The 18,012-nt window shown below is 40.0% G+C and overlaps 1 protein-coding gene across 2 annotated transcripts in view; it reads right to left on the bottom strand.

Moving 5' to 3' along the window:
• The window catches only part of DIAPH2 (diaphanous related formin 2), a 249,982-nt gene that overhangs the window by 190,495 nt on the left and 41,475 nt on the right, over positions 1-18,012 (bottom strand). For both annotated transcript variants that reach the window (XM_064159197.1, XM_064159196.1), the window contains 7 exons: positions 16,734-16,844; positions 14,830-14,948; positions 13,947-14,063; positions 12,396-12,514; positions 10,996-11,060; positions 8,260-8,364; positions 4,059-4,688 (listed from right to left, as the gene is read on the bottom strand). In XM_064159197.1, coding sequence (XP_064015267.1) covers positions 4,059-4,688; positions 8,260-8,364; positions 10,996-11,060; positions 12,396-12,514; positions 13,947-14,063; positions 14,830-14,948; positions 16,734-16,844 — 1,266 coding nt within the window. The remainder of the gene's footprint in view (positions 1-4,058; positions 4,689-8,259; positions 8,365-10,995; positions 11,061-12,395; positions 12,515-13,946; positions 14,064-14,829; positions 14,949-16,733; positions 16,845-18,012) is intronic.

The raw sequence follows: 18,012 nt of genomic DNA on the forward strand, positions 1-18,012 counted from the left end.
TTACAACTTTGTTTAAAACCTAATCAATTTTCAAAGGCAATTAAACTTCAAAATGATATGCAGGAAGTTTATCGATGCCGCATTTCTAAGTCTCTCTAGGGTTTGACTGCAACACATCTGTCTCTCACCTTTTACCATTATGATCAATCTGTTCATGTGTAGCTGCTTCACCAGCAACTGCAGGTAATATGTTTTCAAAAGCTATCTTAAGCCAACACCAGTGGTGAAAAAAGCTACAACACAAAGATACTACATTCAACAGGAAGGATTTCACTGCCAGAGTGATGCCTCCTTAGAAGGGATGATCAGATATACTTTCTACTTCATCAGTATGCAAGAGATCTTTGGCATTGTTCCCAGAGCACATAAGTGAAGTGTCCATCTGCAGTTACTTCCCATTGTCATGTACTGTTCAGATGTACATTTCATAAATTATTTCTATAAACACATGAACGTAATTGATTACAACCAAGTTCCCTGCACTTAGGAGTGTGTGCTATAAACCAAAAAACCCAAACTTCTTTTGATTTATGATTACAGAGTAGTAGTTTGAATGTGTTTCACAGCTACAAAACTCTTTGAATCAGGTAAGGAGAACAACTAAGTGTAGAAAGCCCAAGTATTAAGATACACATATGGCAGGAATTCTTCCCTTCCCTAAATCAATTTAAAAGATTTTTAAAGAAGCTATAGAAGATAAACTATCCTAACCAGACAAAGCAATGGTAATTCAAAGACGACTAACAACTTGAAGAGAGAACCATATCATCAATGGCACAAAAAAATTTCACCTCCTGTTCTTTCACTCTTGAGAATTTTCACCTCCTGCCATTTCACTCTTCAGTATTCCAGGATTTAGGAGGAACACAACCCCTAAGCTTACTTTTTATTGAGAAAGACAATTAAGATCTCTTATTGCAACATACCCTAAGATAGTCTTCCTCATCTTTCAGCAGCCAACTTCTGTCATGACTACTTCTTGAAAGATTTTGCCTCAAGTGCTGACAGTACATACTCAGCAACAAAGCCAAATACATAAAAATTAACTGACCTTGGATCACCTGAAAAAAACCATGGGAAAAACTAGAAGGATTTCCAAACAGTCCAGTGCCTCTGCCCTAAGACCACCAACCCCTCCATAGTTAAAACTGCCATTCCATCGTGTCTAAGAAGGCAGATCAGCCAAGTAAGAATCTAAGAAACATGATCCCATGTCCTAGCAATATTGTGAAAATGGCTGTCATTGTTAAGCAATGATGGGATTCATTTCCAAGGCCTCATAATGAAAAGATACAGCAACCTCAGCCAGAAGCAACATCTGGCATCTCATGTCATGCAACTCCAAACAGATGTTAACATCCAACTTTACAGAAAGACATGCATCTACATCCATATAAATTTCCCAACCATTTTACCAGCTGTGAAACATCCTGAAAAAACAAACAAAAGAGAAAGATCAACCTGCACTACTTCCAAGTGTGATTTCAATTGCAGTGTTCAATGCTGAATTGCCACTTACGGTCAGCAATGAATATCTGTAGCCACTTAACAGCTTAATAAAAACAAATTATTGATGAAACTAAGTGCTTGGTACCAACACATTACTGAGACAGAATACGGTGCTCAAGAAAAGTGTCAGATTGCAGCTGGTAGTACTAAGATTTAATACCTTGAAAACTAGCAGATATGCAGTTAAACTACACTGAAGTCCAAGCTGAGCTCAAACCAGACAGCAAACAACACCTAAAGATGCTCCTTTGGCTTGTCTTGATGATTTGGTCATCTACACATTCTTTCCAACAGGAAACTTCAACATACCTATCACATTATATACCACTAAAAAACCTGCCAGCCACAAACTACCTTTAAAATATGATAGTTTAGTTTTAACTGCATCAGTCATCATCTACTCCCCCAAATTTAGTTGTATGATATGGACAGAACAGTGGCTACAGCACTCAGAAAAGGGTCTTGAAAAAACCATTGGCGAAGACACACCTGAAGAGCTACAACTTCCCTTGCCACAAAGTAACCACTTCCATTGGGAAGAAGGCACTAACTAGTAACTGCTCTTACAAGTTAGTTTGCAAACCAGAGATTGTGCTAATTATTTACTGCTCAAGTAAATGTTTATATAGAAAGGTGGTTTTCAAAAAAAGAAACCTGATGAAATGTAAGCCATGGTAAGACTCTGCAGAAGCCCATACTCACTGGATGTTAATGGTGCCAAATGTCACTTGAGCAGTCCCATAGCTCCTCCCAGTGGCCATAACCCTGCCCTAGCACATGAGTCATTGAAGCAACCAAAGAACAGATAAATAACCTAGAAGTACCATTACAGAACAGATACCAGCATTCTCTAAACTTACAACTACATGAACTCGGGCTTCTTCTCCATGGTGCCAGGTCCAGCTGGAGAGCTATGACTAGTGGTGTCCCCAAGGCATCAGTGCTGGGACCAATTCTGTTCAACATCTTCATCAATGCCATTGATGAGGGCACAGAGTGTCTGCTCAGCAAATTTGCTGAAGACACCGAGCTGGGAGGCTTGGCTGATACAGCTGAAGGCTGTGCGACCATCCAGAGAGACCTGGACAGACTGGAGAGCTGGGCACAGAGGAATCAGATGAAGTTCAACAAGGACAAATGCAGAGTCCTGCATCTGGGGAGGAATAACAGCAAAGGCTGGGAGGTGATCTGCTGGAAAGCAGTCCTGTGGAGAGGGACCTGAGGGTCCTGGTGGCTAACAAGGTACCCATGGCACAGAAATGTGCCCTGGTGGCCAAGAAGGCCAATGAGATCCTGAGGTGTATTAGGAAGAGTGTGTCCACCAGATCAAGGGAGGTTCTCCTCCCCCTCTAATCTGACCTGCTGAGACCTCATCTTGAATACTATGTTCAGTTTTGGGATCCCCAGTTTAAGAGGGACAGGGATCTGCTGGACAGGGTCCAGGGGAGGGCTAAGAAGATGATTAGGGGACTGGAGGGCATGGCTTATGAAGAGAGGCTGAGGGACCTGGGGCTTCATAGTCTGGAGAAAAGAAGACTTAGAGGGGATTTGATAAATGTTTGTAAATATCTGAAGGCTGGCCAGAAGCGGGGGTGGGGACAGGCTCTGCTCACTTGCTCCCTGTGATAGGACAAGGAGCAATGGGTGTAAGTTACAGCAAAAGAGGCTCCACCTCAACACAAGGGGGAACTTTTTTACTGTCAGGGTCCCAGAGCACTGGCACAGGCTCCCCAGGGAGGTCGTAGAGTCTCCTTCTCTGGAGACTTTCAAGGCCTGTGTGGATGTGCTCCTCTGTGATCTGTATTAGATAGTATTGTCCTGCTCTGGTAGGGGGGCTGGACTCAATGATCTCCTTGGGTCCCTTCCAAACCCCAATATCCTGTAATGTCTCAAAAGCTCCTAGTGGTTTGTATCCATGTAGGCGATAATGCAAACCCTCAATCCACATTCACTGCACCTAGGATAATGCTTTTCTCACCTTTTCATTTGGGTTACCACATTCTGCTATGACACAGACCAACAATACAAGCAACTCTCTACACAACTATAACATTTAGTGAGCATTCGTCCACTCATCATGCTCAACATACCTCACAGAAGTCACATACATCTTCTCAGACCTGTCCTCATGATAGGATCAAAAGATGAAGACAACCATTACCTCTTGCCATCACACAAACCCAGTGAGTTCGGCACACATTCCCTGAAAGCTCATGGGAAAAAAGCCGCCAACTCAGTGTGCAGCACACAGACTCCTCAAAAGTAATTCATAATAATTCTGTAGCAGAACTAAGGTAGCTTCCTAAGATACTCAATTGTCAAATATCAGGCACAATGTTCTACCAGTAAAAATTTCATTTCAAAATCCATTCCAGTATACAGTAAACTATGCTTTGTATAAAGACTGGAAAAGTTCCCCACACGTACACACTGCTAGAAATCAAATATAAACCCTAGCACATAACCTTCTTATTCTTCAAATACCACTCATTGTCAATGGGAATAAGGCCAAATCATAGAACTAGAATCATAGAATCATATTGTAATACCTTTGACCAGTTGATTCTCTTCATTGCCACTTCCAGATTATACTTCTTCTTCTCCTTCATTCCATGTGGTAATGCTGGTGTCACCGGAAACGGAGCAAAATAAGTACCTCCGAGAGCTGGTGGTGGAGGAGGTACTGCTCCACCAGGTAGAGGAGGAGGTGGAGGAGGTACTGCTCCACCAGGCAGAGGAGGAGGTGGAGGAGGAACCGCTCCACCAGGCAGAGGAGGAGGTGGAGGAGGAACCGCTCCACCAGGCAGAGGAGGAGGTGGAGGAGGAACCGCTCCACCAGGCAGAGGAGGAGGTGGAGGAGGTGGTGGTGGTCCTGCTGCACCAGGCAGAGGAGGTGGTGGAGGTATTGCTCCACCAGGGAGTGGAGGCGGTGGCGGTATGGCTCCACCAGGCAGCGGAGGTGGTGGCGGTATGGCTGCACCAGGTAGTGGAGGTGGTGGCGGAGGCGGCACTGCTCCCCCAGGTAGAGGAGGTGGAGGAGGTATTGCTACACCAGGTAGCGGAGGAGGAGGTGGTATTGCTCCACCAGGCAGCGGAGGAGGAGGTGGTGGTGCATTCTCACTTTGTAGGGTTGGAGGTAATGATGCTACTTCTGTCAGTTGACCTGTTTGGCTCGAACCCTGAAACAGAAAAGACAAATTCTTCTTATAGGGGTGGAAAGGAGTTTTAACATGAAGCCAAATCAACTCCAATGCCGTGTAGTCAACTGTATCTCAAGCAAGTGAGAAATACAAACAGTCTCCCATTGAAATGAGAAACAGTAACCATAGATTATACCATGGACTGTAAAACTGCCACCTAAACTGAATAAGCTAGCATTTTTATCAAAACAAATTGTTTCCATTTTAAAGAAAATTTAATAGTAGCAGTAACATTTAAGTGAATAGAACAGCATTTTATTTCTTACCAACACACAAAACATTTATCCCACTTAAGATACCCTGGCAAGCTGGGGCATCAGAGATGGTAATCACCACACTGAAATTTAGCAACGCTAATCTGCCTGTGCAAAATTATCTGCAGAAATCACCAAAGCAGCTAGTGCAGTGCAAGGGGTCACAACACCACAGTTGGTCATCACTATGTTCCATTTTGTTTGTGTGGAATGCGAAAAACCCAATCACATTCTCATTTAAGCCTGTCTGCAGTTGTATCTGCAGCAACAGGAAGAAAAAGCAATTGTAGCATCCGTTCTAACAAGCTGTAAATGAAACAAAGAAGAGAAACTGCACCATGTTAAACCATCAGAGAGATTTCTGCAGTGCTATCATGGCTCTATCCACTAGCCAAGTATATATTCCTCAGGTTTTTTTCCTTCAAGACAATTTGTTAAAAAGCAGGATCAGGAACAATGCCCTAAGTGCCCTAAGAGCTCATATTTTATTTCCTCTCTTCCTTTTTTATTACAGTATTACTATATAATACAGTTTATGTTCATTTCATCTGACTCACATAGTATTTCCCTATACAATTATTTACTGTTTCTAGTTTCAAAGAATGATAGAATGGCTTCTGTTGGAAGGCCCCTTAGAGATCATTTACCCCAACCTCCCTGCCATGGCAGTGATGCATCTGAACTATATTTAGCTGCTCAAAGCCTCATCCAGCCTGGCCTTGCACATGACCTCCCTGGGCAGCCCATTCCAGAGCCTTGCAACCCTTATACCCAAGAATTTCTGCTAAATCTCAACCTCTTCTCTCTCAGATTAAAACCATTCCCACTTGTCCTATTCCTAAACACTCTTATGAAAAAGTCCCTCTCCAGCCTTCCTGCGGGATCCCTTCAGGTATTGGAAGGCAGCTATAAAGTTCCCCAGAGTCTTCTCATCATAGTATCATAGTATCATCAGGGTTGGAAGAGACCTCATCTCCCAGCTCCCTCAATCTATCCTCACAGCAGAAGCGTTCCAGCCTTTGGATCACATTTGTGGCCCTGCTGTAGACTCACTTCAACTAAAGAAGAAAGAGTTTGGAAAAAGCAAAATAACTGAAGAAAATCTGAGCAAATCTGTAACTGCCACAATATATTGTACGGGGAAGAGAACAGCAAGGAAAAAGAAAAAGCAAGAGATATCAGAAAGCTAATGTGAGCCACTTGAAATTGCACCCTTAATGTGCATACTGAACCATGTCTGGGTATTCTGAGCTGTGTTAAAACTGATCTAACTGTATTCATAGTTAGACAGTAAATATTGGTTTTTAATTTGCAATAGGCATGTGCTTCTTTGGCCCACAAACAACGTGCTGAAACGCAACAATTGCCAGACTCACTAGAACCACACTGTCACACTGCAGCGTGACGCTGCCTCATACATGTTGGTGCCCAATGTTAATCGTAGTAAGAAGGAAGCACAAAAAGAAATGTGTCTGTGTGGAAACAGACTAAGAAACCAGAAGGCACCAGAAGTTACAAGAATGACTTGCCTGGTAGCAAAAGACTCAAGGAACAGCAATCCAACTGTTCAACTCAATGCACTGTGCTTACATTAAGATGAGGAGGCCTGTGTTCTGGTAAGCCTATGGCACAGACAACTGTGCCAGCAGAACAACAGCATCCTGAAAGCAGGATAACGGCAATCAGCCATAGCACATTGCATGCTGTCCTTCCTCTTATTATCCAAACAGGAAGTGAGGCCACAGCCATTAAGATATCCACAATGGAAAAAAAGAAAGGCAAAAGGCAACAGAAAGATCTTGCCTACTATTGAACGAGTAAGAAATAAGCCTTGCTGGGGCAGGCGGGGGGAAATAAATAAACAAAAATCAAATCACAGTATGTGTTAGCTCCTGAAGGGCATAAAAGACCTGCCTGAAAACAAATTCACTGTCAGCGAACAAAAGAATGTGTTGATTTGGCCCTGGATGGCGGCCAGATATCCATCAGAGCACTCCCTTTCTTAGATGGACAGAGAGCAGAGGAAACATAATTGGTGTGATCAACACAGTTTCCAGCAACCACTACAAAACCCAGTGCTACAAGGGATGCTGTGGGAAGAACCAACTCCATCTCAGCCAAACCCAATACAAAGACACCCAGGAGATATTTGTGAAGCCTCAGAAGGCAACGTTTCTTGTTCTCTGCTTCACTAGTCAATCCAAATAGATCACTAGGAGATGTAGTTTTAGTGCTCTCGTGCAAGACTCATGAGGTAATAAATGCAAGTCAAATTAGCGCTGCTGAAATGAAGCATTACTTTCCACTTCACATAAGGTCATGTGGGCTTGGCCATATTTATCTATGTAACAGTATAATGCTAGTGCAAAGTTCAGAGTACAAATGGCTACCTAGAGCTCCAGAAATAAAAATATTTTTAAAAATTATCAGTTGCAAGCACAATGCTGAAAGGTATTGTGTGCTGTGCACACACAGCTACCATCACTTCCACCTTTGCAAGTATAAAGCCTTCCAATACAAGTCCTTTCTGCAAAACATACAGAAAGGGTACTGCTAAAAGTGTAAATAAAGTACTTCTACAGCAAAATGCAGGTTGGATTCAATTTTTTCATAGCTGTCCTGGGTTAGTGTGGATCCCTCTCCCAGTAGAAAAAACTCACCACAACACAGATTTTTTTTGAAAGTCAGGGAAAAATGAAATTATATTTCTTCTAGTCTAAGTACAACAGTATAAAGAGAAATAAACTACTAGAGAAAAAAAATTATAATAGCCTTAAGGAAGATGGGGAAGGGGTCAAGCAGCGGTGAAGCAGCAAAAGCAACAGCAGCCAAAACAGCAGCCAGGGAAGATAGCAGGCAGGGGCAGTACAAGCAGCAGAAGCCAGCAAAGGGAAAAGAACAAGCTGTGCTTCTAGGCATAAAGCTCTTGATGCTCCAAGGAAATTATATAGACTTATCCATTGTTGCCATTATATGGCCTATCCCTGGAACGTTCACCTCTCTCCTATGCCTGAGCTAGAAAATCAGCTCCAACAGCCAAAATAGCCAAGGAATTTTTTCCTCACTACTGAAAGTATCTGTAACAGATGCTGAATATATCATTACATGAAAAAAATGTTACCTCCATTATCTATCTTTTAAGAATTATGCTGTCTTGAAAACAGGTCAATACAATTGTAACACACATGTCAAACACCAAGGAGACCATACACTCCTGGGAAGTTACTTTTCAATTCTTAGAAAACCAAAACAGAAAATATTCAGCTGTGGGACTTGCTGTGATTTGGTTTTATTACCTGGGTTCGTAGCTGTTTGATTTCCGTTTCGAGTTCTTTGATTTTCTCTTCTCGCTTCTGAAGCTCTGCTTGCGCCTCTTGCCGAGCTGTGAACTCTTCATCAAACTGTAATGATTAATCAGCACAGAAATGTCTGTTCATACATGTGCCCACACTAGATACTGTATTTCCAGGCATTCTCTGAACAATATCACAACCAGAGGAACAGGTGCAGTTAAAGCTTTTCTAGTATGTGTTCTTCCAGTACTGCATAACTTCTTCCATCAATAAATCACGGCAGAGAACCACACACCCAGCTGCTTAGTACAGCTATAAATTCAACAGGTTTCTCCTCCCTCAACAGAACATTGCAGGCTTCCACTATCTATCTCATGCAGCAAGCTTAAACTGGGAAATGTGCGCAGCTTCAGCCCTAAAATACCTTAAGGAAGTGATCTCTTAAGTCTTGCTATCTCCACATGAAATGGAAGGTCAAATTAAATAACAGTTGCGAGAGATTTGCTCTTATATTTTCACCCTGCTGCTGTTGGCTAGGCTTAAAAAGTTATTAGCATCTTTTAAATGTTCTGGAATCCGTTCTTCCATAGGAAAATGCAATTTATCATTACAAAGAACGTGTGTCGACTGCCATCTACAACACACATGATAAATAACTCAGCCAGGAAACTATCACAACAATTTTTTCTCTTACAAAGCTCAGACACCATAGTCCTACGAAAAAATTGCATACACATTTACCATTGACTTAATTCAAGGCTTCATTTGAAATTTGTAGTCATGCAGAAGACCTCTCAGACCAAAGCAAACATAAAAATTTGGAATGGTTTTAACATACAGTAAGATGTATAGGAACTTCAGTAGTACTCCTGCTAACACAGTACTCTCCATAGCCTTAGACAGGATGCATATGCCAAGATGAAAACTTAACCACTCATGTAATGTAGGAAACAGGAAATTAAGTAACTTGAGAAAACATGTATTGGGAAGATGCTTTATCACTATAAGTGTTTGTACTGAAAGTAAGAGGATAGGCATGACTTCAGAATCATACAATGGTTTAGGTTGGAAGGGATCTCCAGTATCATCTAGTTCCAACTCCCTGCCATATGCAGGGACATCTCCCACTAGAACAGGTCATTCAAGACGTCACCCAACCTGGCCTTGAACACTCCCACAACCTCCCTGGGCAATATGTGCCAGTGTCTCCCTACCCTCACTGTAAAGAACCCTTTCCTAACATCTAGTTTGAGGCCACTCTCTGCCAGTTTAAACCCATTACCCCTCATCCTGTCATTACAGGCCCTTGTAAATAGTCCCTCTCCAGCCTTCCTATAGCCTCCCTTCAGATACTGGAAGGACATTACAAGGTGTCCTCAGAGCCTTCTCCAGGCTGCAGAGCCCCAGATTTCATAGCCTGTCATCATAGAATCAACCAGGTTGGAATATCATCCAGTCCAACCTAGCACCCAGCCCTAGACAGTCAACTAGACCATGGCACTAAGTGCCTCATCCAGGCTTTTCTTGAAGACCCCCAGGGACGGTGCCTCCACCACCTCCCTGGGCAGCCCATTCCAATGGGAAATCACTCTCTCTGTAAAGAACTTCCTCCTAACATCCAGCCTATACGTACCCCAGCACAACTTGAGACTGTGTCCCCTTGTTCTATTGCTGGTTGCCTGGGAGAAGAGACTACCCCCCACCTGGCTACAATGTGCTTTCAGGTAGTTGTAGACAGTAATAAGACCACCCCTGAGCCTCCTCTTCTCCAGGCTAAACAACCCCAGCTCCAGCCCTCTGATCATCCTCTTGGCCCTCTTCTGGACTCATTCCAACAGTTCCACATCCTTCTTGTGTTGGGTGCTCCAGAACTGCACACAGTACTCCAGGTGAGGTCTGACAAGAGCATAGTAAAGGAGCATAATCCCCTTCCTTTCCCTGCTGGCCATGCTTCTTTTGATTTAATTAGAAACATTCCTCAGAAAAATCAATTGCAAGAAATGTATCAACCTGAAACTTCTCATATAGAAACAATTTAATTTGCCTAACCTCTCTGATATCTACAAACTGTACATCACTAAAATAAGATTTAGTTACCAGAGTCCTACTAAAAGAGAAGTGGAGTAAAACAATGTATCTGGCAGCAAAAGAGGTTCCAAAATGCACTGTAAGAATCCCAAATGTGAATAATGAGGAAATCAATTACTCATCCTCACCTTGTTAACCATGGGCATTATAAGGAAATAAGGTGGCATTTTAATGTTTGCATCTCCGTACCTAAGCAGTCAATGCTTTTTCAAACACTGACTGACACTGCTTTTCAACAAATTTCATCAGCTTCTACAACTAAGCTAGATGAAGAGTTATGAGCTTCCTCCTACAATTTTTATATTTAATAAGTATATGCCTGCACTTAAATTATTTAAGTGTTGCAGGACAAAATAGCAACCAGTGGAATATTTCCGATCAGTTATCTACAGCAAAGGAATAAAACTGAAGATATGTATAGGTAATAATACTGACCTGCTTCTGAGTTCAGCAGAAGCTGGGATCTGAGTCTTGCACAAAGATAGAGGAAAAACCCAAAATCCACAGAGCTATTAAACGTTAACAAAACATCCTGCCTGTGAAAAACACTATTACTCATGTTCCACTAAACTTCTACTGTGGAGTAAGCCTGTGGTGTTCCTGTCAGGCTTCTGTTCCATACCTTACAAAAAGGCAATGACTAAGACTTACCTTTTTGGAAAACTCTGCTGCTTTCTTTTCACTCTCTTCAACTTTAGCTTTGTCCACACATGAATCTAGAATTCAAGCAAAACAGCACACAAGTCAGGCAAAATGTATCAGACTTTTGAGGTGCCTTCCAATTATATGGCCTCTGTGATACGACATACATGTAACAACAAATACAACTACCAGGTTGCCTTCTTAAAACACTCTGATGGGCAGAACTCATAAATAAGGGTAAGAGAAGTGAGGATGTACACCCCAGAAATGATCATAGATCTTCTGTCTGACACATCTAAATTTGTAAGCCTTTCTCTTTTGTATGAATCCACTACTACAGAAGAGATGAAAAAATTAAATGACAAAGAAAAAAAGAAGGATTTTTACGCCATTAGCAAGTAATAGTTAATTCTGAGGTTTCAAATCAAAATGTTTCCTTTTCAGACCAAAAACTAAACTTTCACTTATTTCAGTAAAAGTTATGTTGTAAAGAAGGAGAATTGGATTGTGAAGCACAGATTATGAAGAAATTTATTCACTCAGCAGTGGTACAAAGCACTTACACTGGCCTTTCCATGCAGTATATCTCCAAGCATTTTATGACTGAAGTAACTGCAAGTAACTACATATTATAGCTCAAAATTGCCATAGGGAGACACAATAATCCTTAAAACTAGCAAGTCAATGGGAAAACAGCAAGGTGATGTAAGGTGAGGTGATCATGTTGCTAGAGTCATAAGTGAACAGAAAACACAGACGGATCTCCTCAATAAGCAGGATATCTTTCAGGAAGAAATTCCATCCCACCTGTACAATGTTTTTCCCCTGCTCCTTTTGCCACATGACCAAAACGTTTTTCCAGATGAAAAGGGTCTCAAAAGCAATTAATTCCCCCTATGAAGTAACTTACTCCAGGGATACTCCTGTATTTGGAGAATACTATCTACCTCCATCTTAAGAAAGCCATAAAATGACACCTGAAAATCCTGGTAATGGCCATTTAAATCACATATTATTCATCTGTTTCTTTTCTTGCGTGACATAAATACCCACAGTCTTCCAATGCTTTAATTGATTGGTTTACTTTAAACTTAACTCAAATAGTTGGGTAATATCACAAAAAAAAGTCAATAAAAACAATTACAAATCCACTAACAATGTCAATCAAAATTTGGTATTTGTAATAGACTTGAACTCTATAGAATTTATGCAAAATAGACTTTGAATATTAAGGCTACCAGATTCAGAGCTATGTCAAGATGAGTTTTGAAAAGGAGCATCACTTTTATTGAAGGCTGCAGAATTTGATCTGGCCTTCTCCACAAGTCTTCTCAGAACACTGACAAAACACACATAGAAAACAAAAATACAAACTTCAGTAAAAAAAAAAGATCTTCTAGTATACGAACCAACAAGATGAGTAAAATCCACATCCATCCTTCCTCTGCATTTAAAATCCGGGTCCATACCGCTGCAGTGCAGTACTATCTGCGATACACACTCTTCTATTATCTTGTAATACTGAGGTCTAAACAGAGAACACATTTTACAAGGCAGTAAGAACATGAACAATTCAATTCAACATGGAGGGGGGGTAAAAAAAGAGGTGACATTAAGTCCTAATTATATGAAATACACCATATTTCTGTAAAAGGATCAAGTTGAATGACTTATTGGCACTCTGGCCAGTGAAACACTGATGCCAGTTTCTCAGAAAAATATATGCAGATGTTCAAAGCTCCACAAAATATTGTGCACTTTTTTTTTACCTGCTAATAACCATAGAATCAGGCAGGGCTGGAAGGGACCACAAGGATCAGCCAGTTCCAAGCCCCCTGCCATGCCCAGGGACACCCTACCCTAGAGCAGGCTGCACACAGCCTCAGCCAGCCTGGCCTTAAACACCTTCAGGAATGGGGCCTCAACCACCTCCCTGGGCAACCCATTCCAGGCTCTCACCACTCTCATGCTGAACAACTTCCTCCTCACATCCAGCCTGAACCTACCCACCTCCAGCTTTGCTTCATTCCCCCTAGTCCTGTCACTCCCTGATATTCTAAGTCCCTCCCCAGCTTTTTTGTAGGCCCCCTTCAGACACTGGAAGGCCACAAGAAGGTTACCTCAGAATCTCCTCTTCTCCAGACTGAACAGCCCCAACTCTCTCAATCTGTCCTCATAGCAGAGGTGCTCAATAATAAGGACACCACCTTTACATTCAAAACATGCTATAAGGATTATTTAATACATTCTCAGCAGTGAATTCTACCACTGCAAATAGTACCAATATTCAATTACTTACAAATTAGTTGTTTATTAGCAAATTGCTTGATATACAACTCCACAAAACCTCAGGAATCTCTAACATTAGGAGATTCTGTGCTCCAAATTATTTTTTCTTGATAATGTTATACCTTACATATCTTTTTCCACATACTCTCAAACTTACAGTACTCCCAAGCCAAAAGGAAAGTTATAAAAACTGGAGTTTTCTAAGGTTACTTCTTAATTTTATCAACTCACCAACTTTTTAAATCATCACTTTACAGCACAAGAGTTAACTTTTACACACAAGATTTTCTATTTGGCACTTGGACACGGCTAAGGCACTGAAGAGCACATAAGAGATGCTTACACTAAAAAAGACAAGATACAAGGCACTATTTTGTACTATTAGTTACACAATTAACCTTAAAGTTCTTTGAAGTCATGAAGCTATCAAATCTGAATAAATTAACAAGGGCTCATGGCCTCAAGAGATTTGGGGATAAGAGTCAAGTCTTGAAAATCAGCATCATTGTATTTAACCAGACATTTTCAAGATAAGCTTTGAGCAGAAAGACATGTAACATCACCAGTAACTCATGAACAATTCTCAGCTACACAAGTTTACCAGAGGCTGGATTTCTGTTCTTCGTCCTATGCAGCCTCTAAGTAAATCCAACCTGCCAGCTGACACTCACCGGACATAGTAATCATTTCTGATGAGAAGGAAATGTTGGAGTATTGACAAGAAGTAATTTTCAGAGGAAGTATCTTTTAACATATTATAAAGCAGATGGAACACTTCATTCACATCAGTGGAAGCATTGTTAAGGAAATAAAAAAGACTTAACAAAACACCAAAACAAAGCCCCCACATCCAAACCAACAAAGGCATACCAGAGGGGGGAAAAAACCCCAAACCTGTAACACAACACTCACTCCACCCCATTTCCTAGATGTTGCACATATTGCCTAAGTGAATCTTTACAACACCTTGAATTGCTGCTGTTGTTAGTGAACACCCTTCTTTCCCCACTAAGATAATCCTCAGAAACTGTCCCTTGTTTAGAGATTAAGATCTTTCATTACCACTTGGAAAAAAATTTACTACCTACTTACTATCATAGAATCCTGTAAATATATTCCACCTGAAGCTTTCATTTTTGTTCTGAATTAACCAGACCACAGGCAACTACACACTAGTCAATTACTTGCCTTTTAAGTGCTTCAGAATACACTGGAAATATTGTTACACCTTTGTTATAACAACTCATTTTTCTTCTAACTCATCATCTTCTATGGATATAATTGTATGTATTCATGCATTATTGAAGACATTTGCTAAGCTAAACTCTAGTTGTCAAAAACATCAATTCGGTTCCCAATGACTTGTATTTGACACAAATTGAACTACCAATTTCATTTAAAAGTTTAACAAAACACAGGAAGCAGAAAGCAATCTTGAGGAAGTCCCTGACAAAATATAGAGCTATGACAAACTGCACATTAAGTGTTCAAACCTATGGCTGATGAAATTAAGGAAGACAACAAGTTGTAACACCATTTCTTAAAAAAGGATATTCCATTTCAGCTCTGATATCATTGAGTCGATGTGACAGTTCAATTAAATCCTCTTCTTTGTTTTCATCAAACACTTTCAGCTGAATATCAAGCTCTTCATTATCCTTATCTTTCAAGCCCTATTTGTCAAGGCATAGTATATCTTAAATTTCTCTTTTACAAAGCAACACTTCAAGAATTAAATAATTTCTGCCCCTCAAAGATTACATCATGACAAGATAAAACATATTAAGCTTTGAAACAGGAGTAAGCTGTAACCCACTATGTTAACCAATATTTACAAGAGAAATGAAAAACTGCAACAAAAATTAAAGCTCATAGCAGAGAAAAAAATGTTTTTCTTGCAAGAAATATAAACAACTTATAAACACTTAAAAACCAAGTCCAGCTTCTTCCTAGGCAAAGCACAAGAAAGAAAAGTTGCTCTGAAGCTCTTAGTGTGAACACGTCCCCAGCTTTAAATGAAAATTGGCCCCTAACAAGCTGAATGGTAACTGTGTATATTCCCCATGAAAGCAGAAATTCACCTAACTTCTGATGTTCAAAAAACAGATAAGGTCACTGTGAATCTGGACAGATTCAAGAGAGAAATACAGATCCCCTTTCCTGTTTGTTTTTTGTGTAAGTAAGTAACACATTACTTGAAGATTTACCCCTAAGCACTGATAGGGGCACAGCATTGTCTTAAGATGGTTTACTAGATGGGAAATAACTTTCTAATGTAAAAGAAAACACTGAACTTTCCTCTACATTCAACTCGCTGCAGAATTAGACAGTTATCTCAGTAAAACATGTGTGATAACTAATACCTTACAAATGAAGAAACAGTTAAGATGGCATTGCCTACTTCAGTTGATATTACAGGTCATGAAAAACACTAACTTTGAGGCAGAATTTCAGCACAAGAGCCTTTCATAAAATATTATCACTGAATATTAATTGGTTTAAAAGTAATTTCTCTATATCAGTGCTCTCAACAAAGTTTTCCATCATGATTTATTACAATTCAGGCTATTTTTCACCAAACTCACTCCAATTCTTGTAGTTTTTAAGAGCTTATTGACTGTATAAACTAACTTACTTTTTAATCTACTGGAAAAAAAGAGTTTTTCAGGCTTTCAGATGTTCTATTATTGCATCTACATGATATACAATTAATCACATACCTTCAGAAAAATTAACATACACACTTCAGTAACTTTCAAAACTCAATATCCTAATGCCTGAATGTATTCATTCCTGACAAACGTTCATGACTGAACACTTTGTATCTGAAGAGTTACAGCAGTATAATGATGTTTCAATAGAAGGAGAAAGAGTATCTGTTTCTGAGTAGCTTAAGTACAGATACTTGATGTAAACAGAATGGTTTCTTGGTTAAGAATTATAAATCTCATCCTCAGTCACAGATACTCATAGACAGCCATACCCATAAAGGTATACATCTGTGCATCTGCATGAAAACCTGTAGTCTCTAAGAAAATGGAGTCAATTTGTCTTTCCCTTCAAAACTCCAACTGCCTTCTCAGAAAGCAGATTAAAGAACAGATTTCACAGGAAACAAAAGAAACAGCATATACAAGGAAAGTAAAGTTCAAGATTGGTTCCACAGCCAGAATTATGTCCATTGCATGTGCTTTGAGCTTATTATGCTCCATTTGACTATCCTAATTTCCTTCCTAGTATATTGACTTGGTTCAACCACCATTCTGCTTTGCACAGCTGTAGAGATACTAAATTTTTAACTATGCAGAATGAAAGCAGATTTGGATTGATGCTCCTTCCCACAGGTGACCTTGCCCACCTAACCACACGTATCTACTCTCAGTAAAACCATTTGGTTATCTTCAACAATCACAAGCAGTTAGTTGACTGTGATCAATTCCCACATACAAATTACTTACAGGCAATATTTTCTTCAGGCCACAACGTAAAAATTCATTTCTCAAGTGTATCCTGAAATCAAGATCTTCTGGAGAAGTAACAAGGGCATTGATGAGCTGCATACACGCTACCTGTCATCAGAAACATAGACACAAACTTTTAGTACATAGAGAATGGAAACAAATGCAGTCTTTGACTTTTTAAGTTTAATTATAAAACCAAATAAAAGAGATTGATATTACTTATTATGCACACATGCAACAGTTGCAGCATCAAATACTCTTCCATGTTAATCCTGTGAGAACTTCTCTTATGTCAAAATCTATGTACCAAAATTGTAACACAAAGGATCACACTGAATTGCAAGAAGTTATTCTCTACAGTTCCAGACTGCAACTCCTTTTTCTCCTCAGTATTCATCAATCTGAAAACAATCTCTTTTTACAGTAATTCAAAAAGAAACAAAGAGAAAAATAAACAAAACCCTACAAACACCCATACACAAAATAATTCACATCACCAGGTGTCTTTCCTGCTCCCACAGGGCACTTGTATGAAATGCCTGAAGTCTCAGAATACCAGCTAATGCTTTCATCAAACAGCTGTGAACTTTAACTGATTTAGTTTAATACAGGTAGACCATAGAATAATGCTGAAAGTGCTGATCCACATTAGAAGATTGAAAAGGGACTCCAGGGAAATAATCAAGTTTGGTAAAAGATATTAATTGCAAACAGAAGCAGCATTAGAGTTGAATAAATAAATAAATAAAAATCAATAGCAGCAGAGAAAAAAAAGTCAGATAAAAGCACCCTTCCTGTTTTAATTACATTCACGATTTAGTTTTAATGGGACACCTTATGGAGTCTTAAATTTCTATTAAAACACTCTTTTCAAAAGGCACTTCCTTTATACAGCTGCATCTTCGGATAATGCGGTATCATCATGCCCGCTTGAATGATTCTTGTTATTTTACTGCTATGACATGACTTAACAAGCCAAAGTACATGTCCAATCTGAAATTAATAGAGAGAAGAGGTGCCATCTGCTATGATTGCTTTTGCCAGAAGAGACTCCAGCTTAATGGCTTGTGCTAATACATTACAAGTAAAGAACCATTTTGTCAGAAAAAAAGTTAATGAGTCTTGCAATTGCACCTTTGCTGAGGTTTCAGAGGTGGGAGAAACAGGGGAGCAGGAATGTTGTGTGGGGTTTTTTTGTTTGTTTTGCATCAACAAGGTCATAAGGTAGGAGACAACTTCAAAATTAATTCCTCTGTGATAGCATTATTAAGACTAG

Source organism: Pogoniulus pusillus, chromosome 19, assembly GCF_015220805.1.
Source record: "Pogoniulus pusillus isolate bPogPus1 chromosome 19, bPogPus1.pri, whole genome shotgun sequence".
Classification (NCBI taxonomy): domain Eukaryota; kingdom Metazoa; phylum Chordata; class Aves; order Piciformes; family Lybiidae; genus Pogoniulus; species Pogoniulus pusillus.